The sequence below is a fragment of the Botryllus schlosseri genome, chromosome 2 (assembly GCF_051294905.1).
Source record: "Botryllus schlosseri isolate E-star chromosome 2, Bs_hap1, whole genome shotgun sequence".
Classification (NCBI taxonomy): Eukaryota; Metazoa; Chordata; class Ascidiacea; order Stolidobranchia; family Styelidae; genus Botryllus; species Botryllus schlosseri.
In genome coordinates, this window is record NC_137237.1 from 14161789 (window position 1) to 14184365 (window position 22577).

The 22577-nt window shown below is 40.4% G+C and overlaps 2 protein-coding genes across 3 annotated transcripts in view; both read left to right on the forward strand.

Annotated features, from left to right (window-relative positions):
* LOC145433716 (echinoderm microtubule-associated protein-like 6) overlaps positions 1-22577 on the forward strand; it is a 228902-nt gene that overhangs the window by 11178 nt on the left and 195147 nt on the right. The gene's annotated exons all lie outside the window — the stretch shown is intronic.
* Positions 6589-12930, forward strand: LOC145433721 (3'(2'),5'-bisphosphate nucleotidase 1-like). Its single transcript, XM_080310917.1, has 7 exons — positions 6589-6739; positions 6857-7063; positions 8315-8363; positions 8440-8543; positions 10001-10186; positions 12452-12578; positions 12637-12930. Exons 1-7 carry the CDS (start codon positions 6623-6625, stop codon positions 12762-12764), a joined length of 918 nt encoding a protein of 305 aa, XP_080167043.1. The 5' UTR covers positions 6589-6622; the 3' UTR covers positions 12765-12930.

A 22577-nucleotide genomic window follows, 5' to 3' on the forward strand; every position in this document is an offset into this window, starting at 1 on the left:
ATCCATCGGTACCACATCTCCCCTACATCAGTGTCCTAGAAGCATAATATTGCCGGATTCATCGACCATGTAGACAAGGAACCTCGTATACGAGCTACAGATATATCTATCCAACCAACCACCCCTTGGTGATTCTCTGCGGTGCGCGAGTTGATCAATCGATAACTTCGTATTTTACAGTTTCAAAGTATACTTCAAATTCATATAAATATGATGGCGAAAGTAACGAAAATCTGTTCTTCCGTAAATGCAAGTTATTTTATGTTCGTTAGTTTTTCATCCTTTCATTTTACCGCGCTATTGTAATGTGACATGCTACAGACGGATATACGCATTAAGCATTCACAAATAGAATTAGTCTTTGGGAATTCCGTGCCCGCCCGAAAATTAATTGAATAGAATGCCATCTGCAAAGCAACATCTCTTGTTGTCTGTTACCGATGCGGTCTCTTCGATATGGAATGAGAAGCATTTGTTATTGATTGCGGTTAACTTTTCGGCTTTTCGATATTCTTATACGATGGCGATATCTACTTCAACTTGACTAATACCCTTTTAAAAAGTGTTTTTTTTTTAGTTGTATTATTATGTCATAACTGTCTAAACACTTTCGAAAAACACGTGGTATGACCCTCCCGGATTATTTGCTTCCGATATAGTTGACATGGCATGGTTGAAACCCTCGAAATCGTCGTCGGTTCAACAGTTATAGCACGTAGACGTAGATCATTGGTACGGAATGGATGTTCTGATGATGATGACCGCCGACTTATAAAATAATGCATAACAATCTAGCGTTGCTGGTTAAAGAGATTTTTGGTTTATTTCTGAAAAGGGTCGGAAGCCTATTTCGTCAAAGGAGCCATACTTACCGTACATCTTCAATTGTCAATGTCAATCCACTGTGACGTCACAATTTAAAAATCGTGACGTTATGATGAAAAAAGAACACATATTCTAAACATGTTTGTTTTAAAATGATTTTTGTTTTAAATACAACCCTTTATACAAATCGAAGAAGGGCTGAGCAAAATCGAATACCAGAGTGATTCGATTCAGAATCGAGTATTATGCTTCGAGTCGAGTTTTCGAGAATCACTCAGTATGACGTAATAGCAATATGAATGATATGGAAAGTACAAACATGTTCCAGTTCTAATTTCTTGTTGATTTACCATGCCTCTTTCATTGCGTGACACATGCTGCGGTTTGGTCACGACTTCGCAGATGTCATTTCCAGTAACATGCGTAGCTTTGTATACTACATTTTTCGTGTGCTTTGATACGACCAGTCGAGATTTTAAGGCTTCCCCAGTGGAAAATAGTATAATTGTAGCACTCGAAAATATCGTCACTCACTGCACGACTAGAATCATTAGAATTAATACTTGATTACGATTTGAGTGCTCGAATCATTGCGCCCAGCCCATGGTTTTCATGAATTAAAATGGATCAACAATGCCACCTGACGGATGGCGTACAAGGTTGTAATGAAAATATTTGCACCATCGAGGGTTGTTGTTGTTGTATCGGTATATTCATGGTGTTTCGGTCATTTTACAACGGGCCTATGTTTCTTATTATGATCTCTGATCTGATAACTAGATAACTTGTAGCACGGCCCACTTTCGTTCTAAGCCAGTGGTTCCCAAACGGTGGGGAATTCGCCACTGGTGGGGAATTCAATGGTTTTTGGTGGGGAATACGCATTTGTACAGTATTATATACAGGACAGTCTACATATTCACGGAGACACATGCGTACTTACCGTTACCAGCTAACTGTTCTGGAATGTATGTATCGAAAATTATATTGCGTGTTGTTCACAAAACCTCATTTTCAACTCTGGATGGCCAATTATGGCGTCACAAACGCATCCAGCACGACTAGTTTGACCCGAAATAACGCTTTCTCAAAATTTTGTGCATTACTGGTATCAGTTCACAATACGTTTTATATTGCAGTTATTGGCGATTGTCTTGCGTACTGGTGTGGTTGTGTGTCTTGTATAGTCTGTGATGACAAAAGTGTTGGGTAGTGAAGAACAGGACCGTAACTGCCGAAGGGGCCGAAAATTATTTCGTGAATTAAAATAAATTATAGAGTATTTTTTGGAAATTTATGCCACTTTTTCAAAATATTTTTGCGCTGGAGGCGCGATTTAATGTTACCGAATATTGGGTACCCTTCCCCGCGAAAATACGTAGAATTTATAGACATGCGGACACTTCGGCGTAGGCCATTACTGTGCCTCGACGCACCGAGACATATGAAGTTATAGGCCATGTAACCAGTGGTGGCTTTTGGGGTGGGCGAGGTGGGCGGTCGCCCGGGGCCCCCTGGTCGAAGCCCCCCCCCCCCCCTATTTGGATTTTGCGCTTTTTTCAAGGAGAATGACGAATAAACATGGAAATCCGTGCACCAAGCAAGAATATGATTCCGTACAGATGTGTCAATCATCATTAAATCACTGCATTTGTTAGAAAAGTCCCGTATCCCGATAATCATCACGTCTCTGCATGCGGTAGAATTACTTAGTTTTGATGTAGTCTATCCTTGCACACATGCAAAATAGACATGGCCGAATCCAGCAACTGGGCAAACCTTTGCGGCGGTGAAAGATAGACAATAATAACCGATGCGGAAGGGGGGTCTGGGGGAAGGAGCCCCCCAGAAGTTACGGGTAGATACTTATAGGGGGCCCCGGTAAGTCTCGCCCAGCCCCCCCCCCCCCCCCCCCCCCACCCCGTTCGTAGGGCCACCACTGCATGTAACATACGACTCCGAGAAGTGTGCCAGAACGATCAGCAGCGAGAAGAGCTTGGCCGAGAAGGAATGCCCTAGTGGTTACAGAAAACTTCGATTTATATACAATATACTATACATATATGTTTATTTGTCCATAGGCGGCTAAATGGCTGGCGCCGACTGTTCCTGTCTTGGCGATCTGAACCCCAGAGGACAAATCATTTGCCAGTAAAGCAATACCAATTTGAAATCGTGTGTGCCTTTTAGTTTTGGCGATTTCCATATCTTTTGAAATAGCAGATATAGGAGGTCACGAAATAGCATAATGTAACGAAGTCAATATACCAAGATGTTTAATACTTATTTAGGAGTCTTACCTTTTTCAACACACCTCACTCAGCTCTACCGGTAAATCTGATTACGTGAGAAGAGAGGGGGTAAAAAATTAATAGCAACATATATGCAATTCCCGATAATATGGACCGATTTAAACATGAATTATATAAATTTTTCGCGCTTCGCGCGTTTAGTCGAAATAAGGCGACGCTCGAAACAGTGGACCCAATGTAGCTGATAACTAACGGGAAGAAAGCGTATATGCTCAGGGGGGCTGATGGGGTTCTAGGGAGTGGCCCACAGAAGTTGGGGGAGGGATCCAAGACCAACGGTTTTTTTTTGGGGGCTGACGAAGTGCTGTTACGGTCCAGGTGGGGAATGAAGGCTCGGAATAAATCTGAAGTGGGGAATGAAGGCAAAAAGGTTGGGAACCACTGTTCTAAGCTTTTGTAAGCCTTCATCACGGGGGTCATGAAAAAATTTAAATGCCTCTGTCATCAATAAATCTACTACACTCTACCAAAAGAAGCAAATCGACATTTAAGCTGCAATCCAATTGAGCCTATATTGTTGTCATCCGTTGCATGCCATTACTTCTGAAGACAAAGCAGCGCGGTCGCTTTTCATCACTAAAGCCATCATCTCACAAGACATTATCAGAGCAAAACAAGCTCAACCACGACATTAACTGAATATATGTACTAACCAATAAATGTAGGGATGCGGCCATTGATTGATTTTTTTTTTCAATTTTTAAAAGAGGGCCACGGTGCAAAAAAGTCCATTCTAGCACATACAAATTATGAGAAGGAAAGAGTGGAAGGTTCCTTTTTACCTGAATTGTTTCGAAATTTGTAAATTAAATAGGCCTACTTGCAAACTATAATTGTCCTTCTGTTGGTAGGAAATTTCAAATTGCAGCTCCAAATTGCGAATTTCTTTAAATTGCAACTCTATTACGGTGGCGTTCTGAAGAAAATGGCTGCGGCCAAAAATGTTTTCGTTTTGCCCTTCACTTTGAGACCACATCATTTTTAGAGTGCAGTGCCCCTTTAAATGAATTTGACGTGTTGCATAGTGACGTGACATTGAGGAATCGGAGTTTTATCTTCGTGCATCTTGAGTAATTTCTGTTACGTGAAATCGGACGAGAATAAAGAGAATGGTGTAATAGACCTGCTGATGGTTTGAAAATTTGCCAATATTTAAAAGTGAAGGTTGAGTGAGTCGTACAAACGCAGAAAAGAGTTGAATTACATACAGTTATATTAACAACAATCGTCAATTTTTATACGCGAGCCAATAAGTCCCCCGCAGTTATGAAGATTCTCAATTTGTAACGACTTTACGAAGATGCACAAGTCTACTTTTTTTGGCTGATTCATGATGACAATCATTTTGCCACGCTCTAGCATATAAATAGATACGAGTTATTAGTCGCGATGCTATAAATATAATAGACGGACTAATATAGCCTATATTTATTTATATCAGCTCACGCTATATATAATTAATTAATTATATTTGACATGCATGATCGCCGGATTTATCGTTTTCAATTTTTACGACTTTCTTACGTTTCATTCAAATCATTCTACGTCTTGGCATTCAACTTGTCGACGGATAGCGATAGAGTGGAAATCGTAATATCACAAACACTTTTGTAGTGTTGGCCACCATTATCATATTTGCTAAATTACAATAAGATGAGAATTATGCCTACGCCAATATTTGTAAATGCAAGTGATTAGCTTACACCATTTATTGCCGTTCAAGTGATGTTCAAATCAAATTCGAATCAACATCATTTACCGAGTATCTATGGGTTGTAAGTCACTACCTTCGAATTGTATAATATGTCATTCCGATTTACTGCGAATTTTGACAATTCGAGAGCAAAGACAAGTTATTTCAAAATGTTTGAAGTCGAGTCACGAATCAATTTTCTTGCAATTTTCAGAGAAACTATAGTAAAATATGATGCGCTAGGTTTCTTTTTTGAGGAGTTCTGTGCATTGCCAATCTATTCATCAACCATGATCGGGCGGATGAGTATAATGTGGTAGTTGTTTGTGGTATTCGTGGTATTTGTCGACTACTATGGTCAATTGATCATTTACACCATGCCAATTTTCATCATTCTATTCCGTAGTTAGTTGCCCACTTCAAGGCTTTTATAAGACACCGCTTACATAGATGAGATGGCAAGGATGAGCCTAGATAATCCATATTTCTATCAATTATTCAAGTCATCGTCTGATTATATTTCATCTGCCCAACACACTCACACAAATGTACAATGCGATATACATTGAGAAAATCTACTACGACTCTTCTCTACTGCGAAAGCGGTTCATTTCGAAATTTCATTCTGATACATTCAAGATATCTTAATTTGGGTAGAGGTCAGCATCGGGCTGAAAATATCGTCGTCATCGTGATGGCGTCATGCAAGGTGACGCAGCAATATATGATGCTGTATTTTGTGTTTATATAGCTCAGTGGTTTTGCAAACCTCTCAGTCTTCAATCTCTCCATGCCTGAGCATCGCTGCTATGCTCCTTCTTATCGCTCCGACCTCCGATGTGCTTTAGCCATAGCGTAAGTCTACCTATAGATAATTAACCTACGGACGTTAGCTATCTATAGTCTAACCCTTCGGTATGTCAATTTTCTTCAGCGAGTATTCAGATTGTTTGCAGGATACCAATACCTATAAAGCAGGGGAGAGGGTTCGGTGCCATTGAGCGCGGCACTGAGAGTGAGTTCATTCGATTTTAATGTGGATATATACAATTAAATAATAATATATGCAATAATTATTGAAATAAACCCGAATATTTTCGACTGACACTCGTCAGTGGTCAGTGGAATCGTCAGGAAACAGCAACTCGCAGAGAATTTAAATGAACATTGTATATATATCAACAATCAAATCACTAGATGTGATTTTGAGGCACTTCGTTCAACTTCGGCAATAAAGCCACTGTGACAAAAGCAGTTATCAAGTCGGATGCCGTTATCTGTCAACTATCGCCATGTGGTGTATTGTGGGGCTAAAGGAGTGTATGTTCCGCACCCGTAGCCAAAGGAAGGAAAGGGGCCAGAATCCTCCAAAACATATCTCGTCGAGTGTCTTGATTGATCGTCGGGTGTCAAATTTGATCACTTATGTTTCAATTCGTACAGGGAGGTGTAATTGCTCAGCCTGGTGAAAGACAAGAGTTGACGTAAACTTGGCGAAATGTTACTAACCAATAGGCCTATTCCTTACTCGTTGATCTGATTCAAGTTGCTTCTTCGGAATACTGCTACTTGATTCTGTGGCTTCTGACTCCAAACAGCAGTCGTTTCATAATCAATATCATAGCGATCTCACCTGATTTAGTATTTGAAAACTATATTTGCTGCCTTTCTAATCACTTATGCATAACAAAGACTTCGCAACATCATGTCTGGAATGTATATATGAATTGTCGTCTCGTTTCACATCCCATCTTTTGCAGGTATATTTGTATAAATAACTATCCGCGTAAAAATGTCATCTGCTGCACTGTTGATGAAAGTTGTTGCGTCCTCCGTACGTGCTGCGGATAAAGCAGCAGAACTTGTGAGGAAAATTATGAAAGGAGGTGATCTGGGGATAATCGACAAGGTGCGGTAGCTTACATTGATAAAGAATCAATAGAGTCAATTCTCTTCCTCGTTGCTAAGCCTACCTTGCCAAACTATGAATGCTTAAATCCATTAATGCACGATGCATGACTTCCAGGGCGGCTTGAACAACTTTCAAACAGAAGCAGACAGGTCTTGTGAACGGTTAATCCGTGCGACACTTGCTGCACAATATCCCAATCTTAAAATCATCGGAGAGGAAGATGAAGCAGCGGACGCGAGCTCGGACGCCAAATCTGGAATGGATGACGATGTGCTTTCCAAAGCCTGCCCCGAAAGTCTGAAAGATGTCAAAGAAGAACAGGCAGGAGTTCTTTCCGTCCATGTTACTTTGATATTCAGAATTGAACAATTTATCTGTGCGCGGGTCAAGATAGGCACTTGCTATTATGCAATTTCTAATCTCGAAAAGCGATATCATTGTCACCAATTCTGCACCGCTGCTTGAACAAAGTAGAGCGGAGTGAGATGCTTCAGACACTTTGGCTCAAGAATTGAGTATAATACGGTGCAAAGATGTGGCAAGTATCTAGATTTGATCCCAACTCTGGTTATACTTGCCCAAAGTCAAGTCGACTCTGCAGGAATAGTTCAAAATCCGTAGCTAAACTACTCCAGATGTGACTCCTAGTCATGAATGCTGTGACGAATATTGATTCATAAAAGGATAATTGATTGGAATTCAGTCGCAAACATTAAAATTTGCGATATTTACTGTGGAAAACGGCTAACATACTGTATCCCGTTTAGGGCACGGTGGTGACCAGAAGGGGTGTAAGAACTAAGAAGTACTCAGGTAGAAGTAATGCTGCAAATTTCTACTCAAATACAATAAGAAATAGTGATTTCTAAGACATGTCAAACTTCAAGTGGAAGAAGAACATGAAGATTTGAAGACAACTCTAATGAGTAGTTTCAGAGAGTAGATATGGTCCACACATGAGTCGTCTAATACTTTTAAGAGCTGATCGAAGGTGGTTACTTTAAAAATTGCAGGGTGCAAAACGCAAAATGACTAATGCCACTACAAATTGGTGCAATTTTTGAAAATAAATTCAATTACTGTGATGCACAGGCTATTTCATCCAGTAGCTAAGACATTCATAAACGTGATGAAACATGTCCCTAAACTAATTTGTACTTTATTGAATGCTAAGTGTAAAAGTGAAGTAGTTTTGTGTACAAAATGGTAGGTAGAAGTGGAAGTAGTCAAAAATCGTAATCACTTCTTGAGCAAGTAGTGCAAGTAGGCAAAACTTACTTGACTACACCGAAAATGTAGAAGTACTTTATTACTTGCCATCTCTGGTGGTGACACTCAAAAATTCACATATATCCTAGTGAACTTTGCCATAAATTGAAGTTGCAAACTTTTGGGCCCTATGATATTCCTCAAGTATGTATGAACTATCAATGCAGTTCACTGCATACAGCAAGACCCAAAGTCTGATGTAAGACATTGTGTCATGTTCTGCATGCACTACAATGTGTAACTGATGTATAAGTGCAGTTAACATATTTGCTTGTAACTAAACCGCTGGTATTTTCTTTTTAGATCGTTGTATGGGTGGATCCTTTAGACGGGACTGCTGAATTTACACAAAGTAAGCCTTGAATTTCATGGAATACCGGTACTCATATTTATTGCCCATAACATTGTTTGCATACTGTCTCTTGCAGATCTCTTAGACCATGTTACAGTACTGATTGGAATCGCTGTCGACGGCAAAGCTGTAGCTGGAGTCATAAACCAACCATTTTACAATTACAAAGCTGGCCCGGATGTGAGTTAACTCTTGTTTTATGTTTGGTTTCCCAGAACTTCGATATACCAGATCAGTACTGTGCAAACAAGTTGTGCAAACAGGTACTAGCTGCACGTTTTATCGCCAAACATTGTCGGTGACCTACCTACAAATATTTCATGAGCATGGAACGCTTTAGCATATGTCACTTCAGCATGTGACTTTATAACCCAAAAACTAACCCGAAACATAACCCTGAAATTAACCCCTAGATATATCCTAACCCCAAGTCCTACCCTAACCCAACCCTAACCCACACGCTCATGTGTCGCATTCCCAATTGTCGCATCCTATAATGTCACATGTCCACGGACCCAATATTTCACTAAAAATAATGGCATTTTATACAATAGCCTACTCACTGTGAGGAAAATCCTATGTGTGAAGTTGATCAGATAGGTCTGCCAAATACCATTAGTTTGTGTATGTGGTAAGGGAAGCGGCCCATATAACTTGGTGTGGCATGTCCTGCATTGATTTGTGGTATGTTTAATATGTGTGTGTCTTCAAGAATTGATTCAAGCATTCGTAAAATTCATGGTGTTTTGGGTCATCCCATACCTTGGTGCACCAGTACTTGTATCAATGTATAAATATTTTTTCCCTGTATATGACCATAATGCTCATCATTAACATGTCTGTGTTTTTCTGTTGTTTAAGTAGGCAGTGAATTTAAGACCTTCTATCCCTATTAAACTGACCCCGAGTGTTAGGTGACAATGTTGGGATAATCCGAATCTGGACTCGAGTTACTGCCTTAATATGACTGAACTTGATTGGGTCCATTCATCAGATATTCTACTTCGTAAAACCTTGTGATTAATACCAATCGTATATTTACTGAATTACATTTCCATTCAAGTTTTTATTTATTTTGCAAAGACAAGTAAATTTTGGTCTTGAACTCAACCCAGAAGCATGTTATCTCTGACCTCTGCAAACAAGCAGCAATCTGTTTCGCCTTTTCTAATTCCATCGCTCTGTGAGGCTGGATTTTCCGCCGTCTATATGGTTAAAGTAAGTAGGCCTATACGTGATCCATCTTACTTGGGAGTTAAAGTTAGATTTGCTTTGACGACCCTATATCCAAACACATGATCGTGTTTCAGGTATAAAGGTATGCTCCAACTTAATTTATAGCACATGAACACCAACAACGAAACCCCTGTTGCTATTGCATCCAGTTAGCCAATTCTTAATTTCCATTGCTTGATACCGCGGATACCTTGCCAAAGGAAACAGTTGCTGACATTAGTCAGACCGCACAACAATGCGGACATTAGATCCATCACGTACATGTATCTCAGTTGCTACTATTTTCTTACGACCTAGTTTTACAACCTCGTAAACGTTCAGCTTCCCCCACCTTCTTGAAACTGTAGCCTACACTATTTTACTGTGGTCCGTGATTAATATTGCCTACTCCTTTTCTTCAGGCAACTCTTGGCAGGACGATATGGGGAGTAGTTGGTGTCGGCGCCTTCGGATTCCAGCGACAAGAACTGCCCGCCGACTCCATGATAATCACGACTACCAGGTCGCATTCAAACAAATTAGTCAATGACTGCATCGATAGCATGAAACCGACCGAAGTCATGAGAGTCGGAGGTGCCGGGAATAAGGTTGGTTTGATTCCATTATTAAAAGAATTTGGCGTCGATGCATTTGTGGAGATAGGACTTCCACGGCGCATTTCTATTGCTACGGGACTGGTTTATCCATCAGATTGCCAATATCTTTTGGTCGGTCAGCATTTTACAATACTACAGGACCCTGATGGAAAAAATTATGTTTATGACGCGATCTGTTTGATGAAATGTGTGTGTATCAATATGTGTAACCAGGATGAAATATTGGGGTGGTGACGAATATTTGTAACAGTGACTTGTGATCGAGGATCCACTGTAAACGCTGATACACACAACACAGACAGCTTTATCATGTACCAGCGAATAATTAGGGCGAATTTATTTTTTGTTCCCCAAACTTACCCGGTGGCGCATAGGCGGTGGTTTCACTGTGAATCTAGGGACATATCCCTGCAATATCGCACATCGTCTATTTCTCTGAAAAAATATTCCATAGCTGTTAAACCAATTGATATTGCTTCCTGTCGTTGGTGGATGGTTCGTTGTAATCTGGCTCGTATATTGATCGCTTTGCGTCGACACTCTCGCAACTCTGACCGCGTCTGCAAACACACCTGCGGCATATCCGATCGATGCTATAGCCTACCTTGATATGGTGTGCACTGTGCAATGCATATATTATGACTTTCGCTGGTCACGTCTCGCGCATTCCATACAATCTTGTGTTCCTCTTTGATGTCAATGGGTTTGGTAGATTTAAGTTTCTTCGCCCAACAAAATTTGTCACTTTCGCCTTCATTCTTATCTCGCATACATCGCGCACCTCAGACAAGAGTATTCGTCTTCATTAAACATTCCTGAACATATCCATCGGATTACACGCAATACACGCAATTTCTCAGCTCCATCACGAGCACGACGAGCGAAATGATTGATAAACGAAAAACAACTTCAACGTTGCGGCGCGGATATCTCGAGGATGAATGACGCTGACTCGGCGCCTTTTCGTTAATTGGATCGTCGAGACGATGCAATTTTCGTATCGTGTCGTCGCGTTGAAAATTGTTAATGGCGGTGTCGCATGTAGTGCGCTTGGGTGATTTGGATGATAGTTGGTCCGAAAGGCCTGATTCGGATCGCCGTCTATATAAATTTGCACGTGTCTGCAACCCCATAAATATATATAAATCAGCGGCTTCGATTATTTTCATTCGCTCTAGACACAATGCACAATGCGATCCACAAGATGCAATGCGATGTAATGAACAGATATGAGGATGACGAAACTACCATGATAAAGAGAGAGTCCATATCCGTCAACCAAGCGAATCGATGATAAAAAACGCAATTTGCAAGGTGAAAACGGCGGACTCGATACAGCAGTCATCAAACCCGAACCACCCGGACCAGGCCTAATACATGATAATCTCTCGGCTGTATATTTTAAGACGCACTTCCTAGCTCTTCGTTCGCTTCCCTTGTATCTGTCCTTCGCCTGGTCTTTCTCCACGCTTTTTTATAGGCGACGTAGGGGAGGAGGAACCCAGAGAAACCTCCGACAGTCGATACGTGCTATCACCGAGACTCCTACCGTGGTTAGTGGCGCCGATGACGGTGGATTACCACATTGCCCTTCAGCCTTATTCGCAATGGTACACCCTTGTAACGTTAACGCAAAATTTGTCCACCCCAGTGCTGGAGTAATGTAAATTGGCACCATCACCGCAAAATGAATTGGGACCTACCAAAATTTTTACACGTTTTGAGCGATCATCACACCATATAAACCAATTATTTAACCTAATACTTTATGATTCACAATAACTGATCAGTAGGCCATTTACAATAGTATAAAGTAGGCTATAAGGTGTAAAGTGAGAAATTCGCAGACAGTGCAACCTCTACGACACCAAGACAATGTGTCTTGTAAAATGTTTTGACTTCATAAATAATTTTACCTATTTTTTTTTTGCTCAACGCTATAATTTTGACTCTGTCGCCAGAGTCCTCACTCTCAATCCAGTCTCCTAATGTTGCGTCATTTTGCCCTATCAAGCATCCTGATGAATAGAAATATGCGAAAGGGGTCATCATTGGTTGCAAGTTGCATTCAGTCTTGGTCGCGGTATCATGTTACATCCTTGTACACCCCATAAACACCTTTGAAAAATTCGGGTACACCCTGAGGGCTATGATTCACCCGGTTGAAGAGCACTGGATTTACCGACCACGCCAACCCCGACCTTTTTGCGATGACTGGTAGACGTCCAAATCAATCACCATTCCCGTTTGTAATAGGTTCTCAAGCTCATCGAAGGAAAAGCGCATGCTTACGTTTTCGCGAGTCCTGGATGCAAGAAATGGGACACGTGCGGCCCGGAAGCCATATTGCACGCGCTGGGCGGCAAGCTCACTGACGTTCACGGTAGGCAACACTGCTGAGAATGAGAATTGCCATTTACTGACACGTACCCCCGTTATAGGAAACGCGTTGCAGTATCATAACGGCGTGAAGTTTCCCAACACGGCCGGCGTTATAGCCGCGTGTTCGCAACACGAGTGGTTCATCAGCAAAGTGCCCCAGTCTGTGAAAGATGAGATGAAACCTTGACTGACCAGCGTCTTATGATGTGTTCTCGTGCAGAATTTGTTTATTGCTCTACAATAAGAATAAGCTCTTGCGTTACATGAAATAATACTAGTAATCATGCATTTTACTGCTGCAATCCGCTAATTTTTGAGATTATTATACAATGAATGCAAAATTTTTAACAATCGGGGCTGTACGTGTTTCCGTGCTCGACTTGTGGTGTGTTTATGAGCGCTCGTCATCAGGTGACTTCAATTACGAATTGGTGGGTTGTACATGACCGCGTGGGACGTCGTATGCAATGACATGCGGTGAGTTTCGTTGATGGTGAGGCACTGAACCCGCACTCGCACGTTTGGTGCATGATAAAGATACGCAAAGATGTGAAAAGGAATAGCAGCCAGCATGAGAAAGTGGTTAGGCGAGAGCATTTGAGATCCGAAAAAGTGGTCACTTGTCGGAAATTCTGAAAGCTCCGGTACTGGAAAAGGAAAAGTGTGATTTTGAAATTTGTCGACCGATAATAGTACTGTGTTGACTAAAATACGGTCATCACGTTGACCCGACTACCGAATTACCCGCTATTTTACGATAATGTGAGGTGTTTACTAAAAAATAGGTCATCGCTTCGACTCCCGAATTACTTGTCGCGACGTATTTTTCGTTGATTGTCTTGCCAACTCTGACTTCGCTGAGTCGGAGTCGAATTTTGATCGCATTTGAATACTAGAAAAAGAGGACAATAAATTACCAAAAATGAGGATATTATTTAGGCGTCCTCCGAGGACACTTTCAATTTATTGCAAAAATAGGACATATGGTAACCCTATATAAAACCTAAAAGGTTAACTGATTGAGTTGGCGACCTGTTCCTTAATTATCACAGTATCCGTCTGGCTATCTATGCTCCTGATCCGCGGTAGCGGTGTCTTGCAAAAGCCTAGAAGTGGGCCGTGCTACAGGTCAGCAGATATGGAATGATAATGTAGGATATCGGCCAGCTGTAAATGGTCATTGCAGTCGAAAAACATCATAAGTGCCACAAACAACAACGCAGGCTATGTAGCTAAGCTAGCCAACATACAACAATTTAAGGTAGGGGAAATACGTACCAGCTACATAAATAAGAGTATGTATTTGCTGCGCATTACATACCAGTCGAAGCTCCACGATTCATGCGACACTGAAATCGATAGCGCGTTTCACTGTGCTGCGATTTGTTGGCGAATAGTGAGTATGAGGCAAATTCATCAGCGCCTGGCTATAGTTACTCTGAGCTGTCATTGTACATAATTTCACGGAATTTCATATTCCTTGGTGATTTTGAGTGGGTTCCTGCGCTCTGGGATTGTTAATATTTTTGGAATCTGTGCGACAATAGCATTTGATTGATACCAATTCGAGCTTTTTGTGATGAATTGCATTGTCGCAGGTGAGGCATGACCCGCCTGTGCCTCACCTCTCCTTTCGCGCTGTATTTTCGGACAATAAATATGGCAATTGGTGATTTTGGATGAAAAAATGTTCAATTTTAGTTTTCATGAACACAGACGGTAAATATCAGTAATCATTGGAGGTTTTCATAATTTTCCTTAATTCATCCTGGCGACAAGGTGAGGCACTGCCTCACTTGCCTCCCCTGACCGCACGTCACTGCCTCGTATCCATGAATGTTCACTGTTGAATCGATTTATACTACGATAAATCGCACGGTTGCTGAATGAAGGCGCCCTCAGGGAAAAAAAATATCACCTGATCGAAACGTTAGTGATGTGACTAATTTGTGAGAGGGTGTCGTTTCGGTGCTCCCATTTGTCAGATATCTACATGTTGATTAGATCAGGGGTGTCAAACATACGGCCCGCCGGCAGCATCCGGCCTGCCAGAAGGTTTAATCCGTCCCGAGAAGTAATTCTGAGTAAATCGAAAAATTCCTATATTAGCACATTTCTAACAAAAGTTGAGATTTCAAGTAAACATACTTAGACGAAAATATAATCCCTCAAAGACAGCCAATATAGAACATTTTCATAGCATCGGTTGCATTATAAGCATCCGGATGCAGTTTTGAATTTTGAATCACCATTAGGTCACATTCAGGGCCGTAACAGCACTTCGTCAGACCCCCCCCCCCCCCCAACAAAAAAAAACGTCATTGGTCTTGGGCCCCCATATGATGATAACCGTACTTCTGGGGGTCTTCGCGCTTTACCGCTACTTATCATCTACATTGGGGTGCGTTTACTGAGTCCATTTATCTCGTCTAAACGCGCGAAGCGCGAAAATTTTCTGTAATTCATGATGGAATCGGTCAATATGATCGGGAACTGCATTTATATTGCTAGCAATTTTTGTCCCCTCTCTGCTCACGTAATCAAATTTACAGGTAGAGCTGATTGAGGTGTGTTTGAAAAGGTAGGACCCCTCAATAATAATTAAACATCTTCGGGCGTATACCCGTTGGCAGGAACGAAACAGCACTTCGTCAGGCCCCCCCAAAAAAAACTTGGGTCTGGGGCTCCCATAGGGTGATAAACCTACCCCCAATCACGTTCGCTTTTGCCACGAAATCAGTTGTACTGTTTAGTGAGCGAAGCGCGACAATCTTCGATAATTCATGATAAAATCGGTCAATAAGATCTGGAATTGCATATCAATTGCTATCAATTTCTTGTCCTCAGCTCTGCTCACGTAATCAGATTTTCCGGTAGAACTGAGCGAGCTGCCTTGGAAACTGTAGGGCCCGTTGGTATGACTCCGTAACATGCTGTTATTTCGAGATCTCCTGTCTGCTATATCAAAAATATAGAATCGCCCAAACGTGTGCTACTAAACCAAAAGACGCACCAGATTTTAAATTAGTATTTCTTCACTGGCCTCTAATTTTACCCTGCGGGATGATGTTTGTCGTGCGTGATTCAGATTGCCTGGACAGGAACATTCGGTGCCAGTCATTTAGGCACCTATGGACACTTAAACCTATTATATGTATTTTGTATATTTATAACAATCAGGACCGTAACTGCCGCACCCCAAATCCCCCAATTGGGGGGGGCGAGCTCAAAGGGGGCCCAAAATTATTTCGTGAATTAGCATAAATTATAGAGTATTTTTTGAAAATTTATGCAGCTTTTTCAAAAAATTTTCGCGCTATCCGCGCGATTTCAAGTTCCCGAATATCTTCATTATTGTGTAGCCTACTCTTCACCCAAAATATACGCAAGATTTATAGAAATGAGCATATCGGCGTTGGCCATTACCGCGCCACGACGCACCAAGATATAAAGTTTTAGGCAATGTAACATGCGACCCCAAGAGGTTTGCCAGAACGATCGCCAACGAGAAAACCTTGACCGAAAAGGACTGCGCTTATGCTGATACATATAGGTTTAATTGTCCATAGGCGCCTAAATAACTGGCGACAAATGTTCCTGTCTTGGCAATCTGAACCTCACAAGACAAATACCATCTCGCACGAAAAAATTATATGCCGGTGAAGAAATACCAATTTGAAATCGTGTGCGTCTTTTAGTTTAGTACGTTTATGCGATTCTTCATTTTATGATATTGCTGAGGTCACGAAATAACATCATGTAACGAAGTCATACCAACGGGTCCGCCCGCTCGAAAATGTTTAATTATTATTTACGGGCCCTACAGTTTCCAAGACACCTCAGTCAGCTCTACCGGTAAATCTGATTACGCGAGCAGAGAGGACCAGAAATTGATAGCAATATATATGCAATTCCCGATCTTATTGACCGATTTTATTATGAATCATCGAAAATTTTCGCGCCTTGCGCGTGCTCACTAGAGAGTACAACTTATTTCGTGGTAAAAGCGACCAACGTGATGGGGGGGGGAGTCCGTTTATCACCCTATGGGAGCCTAAGAGCCAAGTTTTTCGGGGGGGGCTGACGAAGTGCTGTTTCGTTCCTGCCAACAGGCATACGCCCGGAGATGTTTAATTATTATTATTATTGAGTGGTCCTACCTTTTCAAACACACCTCACTCCGCTCTACCGGTAAATCTGATTACGTGAGCAGAGAGAGGATAAAAATTGATAGCAATATATATGAAATTATCGATCATATTGACCGATTCAATCATGAATTATACAAATTTTTCGCGCTCCGCGCAGTTAGCCGTGAAAATCTCACTCAGTAAACGGACACCCACTAAAGATGATAAGTATAGCGGTAAACTGCATGCGTATAGCCTGAGGGGGGTCTGGGGGGCGAAGCCCCCCATAAGTCCATTTTATAACCCTATGGGGGGCCCAAGGCCAACGTTTTGGGGGGGGGCTGACGAAGTGCTGTTACGGCCCTGATAACAATGTCTTCGGTCCGCATAAGGGCACAGTCCTTTTCGGCCAAGGTTTTCTCGCTGCCGATCGTTCTGGCACACTTCTTGGAGTCGCATGTTACATGGCCTAAAACTTTATATGTCTTGGTGCATCGTGGCGCGGTAATGGTCAACGCCGATATGCCGATTTCTATAAATCTTGCTTATTTTTTCTTGGGAGAAGAGTACCCCCAAATCAAGATATCTTGCAATCTGAAATCGCGCAGAGCGCGAAAAATTTTTGAAAAGTTGCATAAATTTTCAAAAAATACGCCATAATTTATGCTAATTCACGAAATAATTTGGGGCCTCCTTCGAGCTCGGCCCCCCCAATCGGGGGGTTTGGAGTGCGGCAGTTACGGTCCTGGTCACATTGACAGTTGACAACACATCCCAGGAAGGCGAAAAAGTTTGCTACTGTGCACTCAGTTAGGATTATTTTTGGAGTGTTTTCGTTTTTGCGAAACCGGTCTATGTAGGCTACTATACTGTGCGGTATAATGCACTTGCACAGTATAATAGTTTCATGGAAAATACAATTCAAATATATTTGGTCGCACTGTTGTATACCTTTACCCAAAAGGCCCTAGACCTGGCCCCAGCTTTGGTCTCCAGAAAAACCCGAATATTGATTTAATAATAATAATAATAATAATGAAGGAAGGAAGGAAGGAAGGAAGGAAGGAATGCACCACTGGACTAAAATTACACTTGTGCGCGTGAATCACAGCATGATATCAGTAATTTCGACTCTTCATTTTCGATCATCTCTACCTCTGCTCTGCAACCCTTGCCAATTCTTCATCTACCGCAATTCTGTAATCTGACCTCTTCATATATTGTATAGGAATAACAATTTGACTGTATTACTGAAATTTTAAAGATTTACTCCAATCTCGCCATTACCCTTTGGGGGCAGGTTGCTCCCCGGATTATGTGTGTATTTACCAGTTTTACTGTGAATAAAGAATATGAATAATTGCATCGTCCGTGTAGACAGTTAAATCTTTGTATTCCTCACAACGAATACGCAGGCACAACTCCACATCACGACTAAAACGACGGGCATGGCATAGAAATATTCCAACTTTTATCGCATTCAATCGTCAATTCATCGTATTTTTGCAAAAACTACTGTTTGCGAGTAACGCCGTTGTTAGCATAGAGCAGTGGCTCCCAAAATGGGCGCCAGCGCCCCCCTGGGAGCGTTGGCGAGGGTGAATGGGGCCCTGGGCACGAAATGGGCGATGTGGGGGCGCTGGCTACGAATTGGGCGGTAGGGGGCGCTGAGGGGGAATGGGGGCGGGGGGGTTCAGAGGGCAACTGATGAGTAGTGTCGAAACGATTAATGAATATAACAGCATAATATGCAGTAAAGAGTGCAAAATAGTTATTTCAAGGCAATGTATGGTCGATCCACAGGCGTCGATCTGTTTCAAGCAGCTGTACCAGAAAATTCCTCTGTTACTTGACAATATATATCCTTCCCCTCAATAGACCGATTCAGCAGTCGGCAGAATCACAAAAAGCGTGGTAGATTGTGTGGTGAGACTGAGAAGTGAGAACTACGATGTATTTGAACACTTACATTGCTGGACAGTTAGGTGCAATGGATTTAAGGAAAACTGTCTTCCGCAATTTTAGTCTATGTTTCAAATCGTCGTGAAATTTTCACACTGATACGACCCAGTCCCACAATAGTTCTTATTGCGAGAAAATATATCGCTTATAATAGGGCTACCATACGTCCTATTATTAAGAGGATTTGTCCTCCTTTTTTTGTCTTTTTTGAAAGTGGCCTCGGAGGACGCCCAAATGTCCTCTTTTTTGAGATTTTGTCCTCATTTTTGAGAATTTTGTTTAAATATAGGGTAAAATTCGAATGAGATACAGTAAATCAGCACTGAAGTAATGCTCCGGCGGCTATTTCGGAGCTGAGCCGGAAAGTTGACCTTTTTTTAGTTCACAAAGTCGGGGGAAATTTACAATTTTTCCCGGATTTTACTCCAGCATTGTTTTTGAAAAAGTGTCCTCTTTTTACATTTCCAAAATATGGTAACCCTAGCTTATAATTGACGGACGTCAAGTTTTATGAGTCGAATTTATCCTTTTTTGGTAATGATGAAACCTGATCAAGGTGAAAATATGGCACTGTCTGAATTCAGATTATAAGCAGAGGTGGTCAGTAACGAAGTACTTGTTCAAAGTACTCAAGTAGATTTCCTCTATTTCTGGTACATACTCAAGTAGGTCTTTTTTCGCTACTTTTACTTCGTATATTTTGTGAACTACTTACTTACTTTTCGCTATCTTCAGTTTGTCAAGTACAAGTAGTTTAATCCCCCAATAAGAAATATAGGCTAAGGAATTTTGGGGCTGTTGTCACGTAGTACCAAACCAACACATAATTTTCATAAAAGTCATGTAATACGCAGAATTTTCGTTGCGCTTCGCGCACAGTAGATATGGAGTGACAAATATGTTTCAACCAAAGTATCGCTGAATATAATTTAGATACTGGGCGGCTGCGTGGTTCCGTTCACACCGCATTGTCGCCTGTATCAAATATTTCATCACAGTAAGTATGGTCCCCCATAACATTTGAAACTACAGTATCGCAATCTAGCAATTACCTATTATACCTAGCAGCCCATGACGTGTCCTAATCTGAAAAAGTGAACTTTGACTTTTAACGTTAGACCTGTTTTGGCAGACTACCGTTGAAACTAATTGAACAAAAGACATGAAATATCTTTTCCGCTTTTTAGAACTAGTATTCGTATTTTTCTTTCAATTTACGAGTATTATACGTTGAGTTCTAATTATAGTTTCAGTTCTTTTGTCTGGAGAACATACATGTTGAAGTATAAAAGCAAGTGTAGTGATGCCGTATATTTTCCGAGAATAAAGCTATACACTATATGGGATTTTTACAATCTGTCATACTTTTAATTGACGTATACTAATCGTGCAAAGTGTTAAAGCCGTATCCGATACAACTTCTCTTCGGCTGAACTAGAGGCCGTATAATATGGGGGAGGGCGCCATGCCATGATATTCTCTAAAACGGGGTGTTCGAGTAAACAAAGAATTAGTATCGCATTTCCATATCAATCCCACGATGTTTACGACGGCTTATTCTGTCAAAAACTGACACCTCAGTAGTAGTATACGGGTCATTTATACCCCCACCAATAGTCATCGAGTATTTGATCACGTGACATCTGTTAGCCAATTAGAATGCAGAACGAAGTGGGCGTGGTTCCAATACGAGAGAGGTTTGGGTTGTGCGAGAGATGGCATAGTTCCAGTCCAGTAACGCTGAGATATTTATTACGTCATGCTTGCGTAAGTTGATTACCTTCAATATGATTGCGTATTGCAGCATGTTCATGATTACGTCATATGCGTAGTTGATTACTTTAGTTATTTCGAGAGCGTCTTTGCTTAGTTCCAGTAATGCTGAGGTATGATTACGTCATGATTGCGTCTAGTTCCAGTCCAATAACACTGAGAAATATTTACGTCATTATGATTGTGTAGTTGTTCATGTTCATGATTACGTCATATGCGTGGTTCCAATACGAGTGAGGTTTTGGTTGTGTGAGAGATGGCATAGTCCCAGTCCAGTAACGCTGAGATATTATTACGTCATTATTACGTAGGTTGATTACCTTCAATATGATTGCGTATTGCAGTTAAAGCATGTACAGTATTGATTACGTCATATGCGGAGTTGATTACTTTAGTTATTTCGAGAGCGTGATTGTTTAGTTCCAGTAATGCTGAGATATGATTACGTCATGATTGCGTCTAGTTCCAGTCCAATAACACTGAGAAATATTTACGTCATTATGATTGCGTATTGCAGTTGAAGCATGTTCAGTAATGATTACATCATATGCCTAGTTGATTACTTTAGCAACGCTGAGATATGATTACGTCAATATTGCGTTGATTGCCTTTGTTATTGCAGTTGAAGCAAGTGCAAGGCAATATATAACGTGTAATATTTATTACATGATTATTCGCTGTACGCTGTAGATTGAATATGTCAAAGATTACTGCTAATGATATATACGTCATAATAGATCGTATTGACCCGATGAACTGGTACATGATTTCAATGATTATTAAAAATAATTTTAATAATATTGTTTATGAATTCGTTTGAATACGTTCACTGTTATAATCTATATGATTTCAATGATTATTAAAAATAATTGAAATAAATCTCACAAAGTAATAATATAAAATTTGGCTAATATTGTGAATATCTAATAATCGTGAAAATAGCAAGTATCTCATGTTGATGAAAAAAATCAGCCCACGTTGTTAGAGAACCAAAACATGATTTTAATATGTTTTAAATATTCCATTTTTTAAAAATATTATTACATTGGTTCTAACTTTGGAATAATAATTATTATATTGTTTTCATTATTCATCGAAATCATTGTCGCTTATAACGGTGAACATCTTTTTAATAATATTGTTGCTTTGTAAATATCTTATTGATTTTAGTTAAATTATCGATTATCTTGTGTTGTTGATGAATTAGTTTGTACAAAAGACGTTCACTGTTATAATCTACATGATTTGAATTTTAATAAAACAATTTTCGGTTTATTCGCAATCATATGCTCATGTATGCGAAACTGGTATTGCTTTTACATCGCAAATCTAAAAAGGGATTCTAATATCGAGAAAATGTGCCAGGATCCCAAGGGAGCTCTATGCGTTGTTCTGAACGATTAGTAAATGTCGAGAAAGTATGTTAGGATCTCAAGGGAGCTCTACGCGTTGTTTTGTTGTGAATATGTTATCATTGCGAAATTAGCAATTATTTCGTGTTGTTGATGAAAATATTAAGCTTACGTTGTTATAAGCACCAAAACATGATTTAAATATGTTTAAAATATTCCAGTTTTTAAATAATATTACTTTGGTTCTAACTTTGGAATAATAATAATTAATATTAATAATATTTTTTCAATATTCATTGAAGTCATTGTAGCTTATAACGGTGAACATCTTTTGTACAGCAAGCTCCAAGTTTAATTAGAATTAGAGCAACACAAAATTCCAACACCTCGCAACTCTCATGACAGTGCATCGTATCATTACACAATATTAAACTTCATTCAATAATCAACATTTAATTGTGACGTCATAAATTCGTATTTTGAATTTTTTGTGATGAGATGAGATTGTTTGATATGCAAGTCGCGCATGAAGCAGATCTGTCCACCCTGTACTATAGTAATGTGTTAAATGTGTACTCAAATGTATATTGTGAATAAGACCAGTTACGATCCAGCTACCGTGTTTGTTAACCCATTGTGAAATGTCTGACGCCATATCTTCACCGTCACACTTATACTCAACGCGAACGCTATATTGTAGCTTAATTTCTTTATGTAGTACGTGCAAACATATGATGTGTCTCTCTCAATTTACTTTCAAAATTCATATGATACAACAGCATG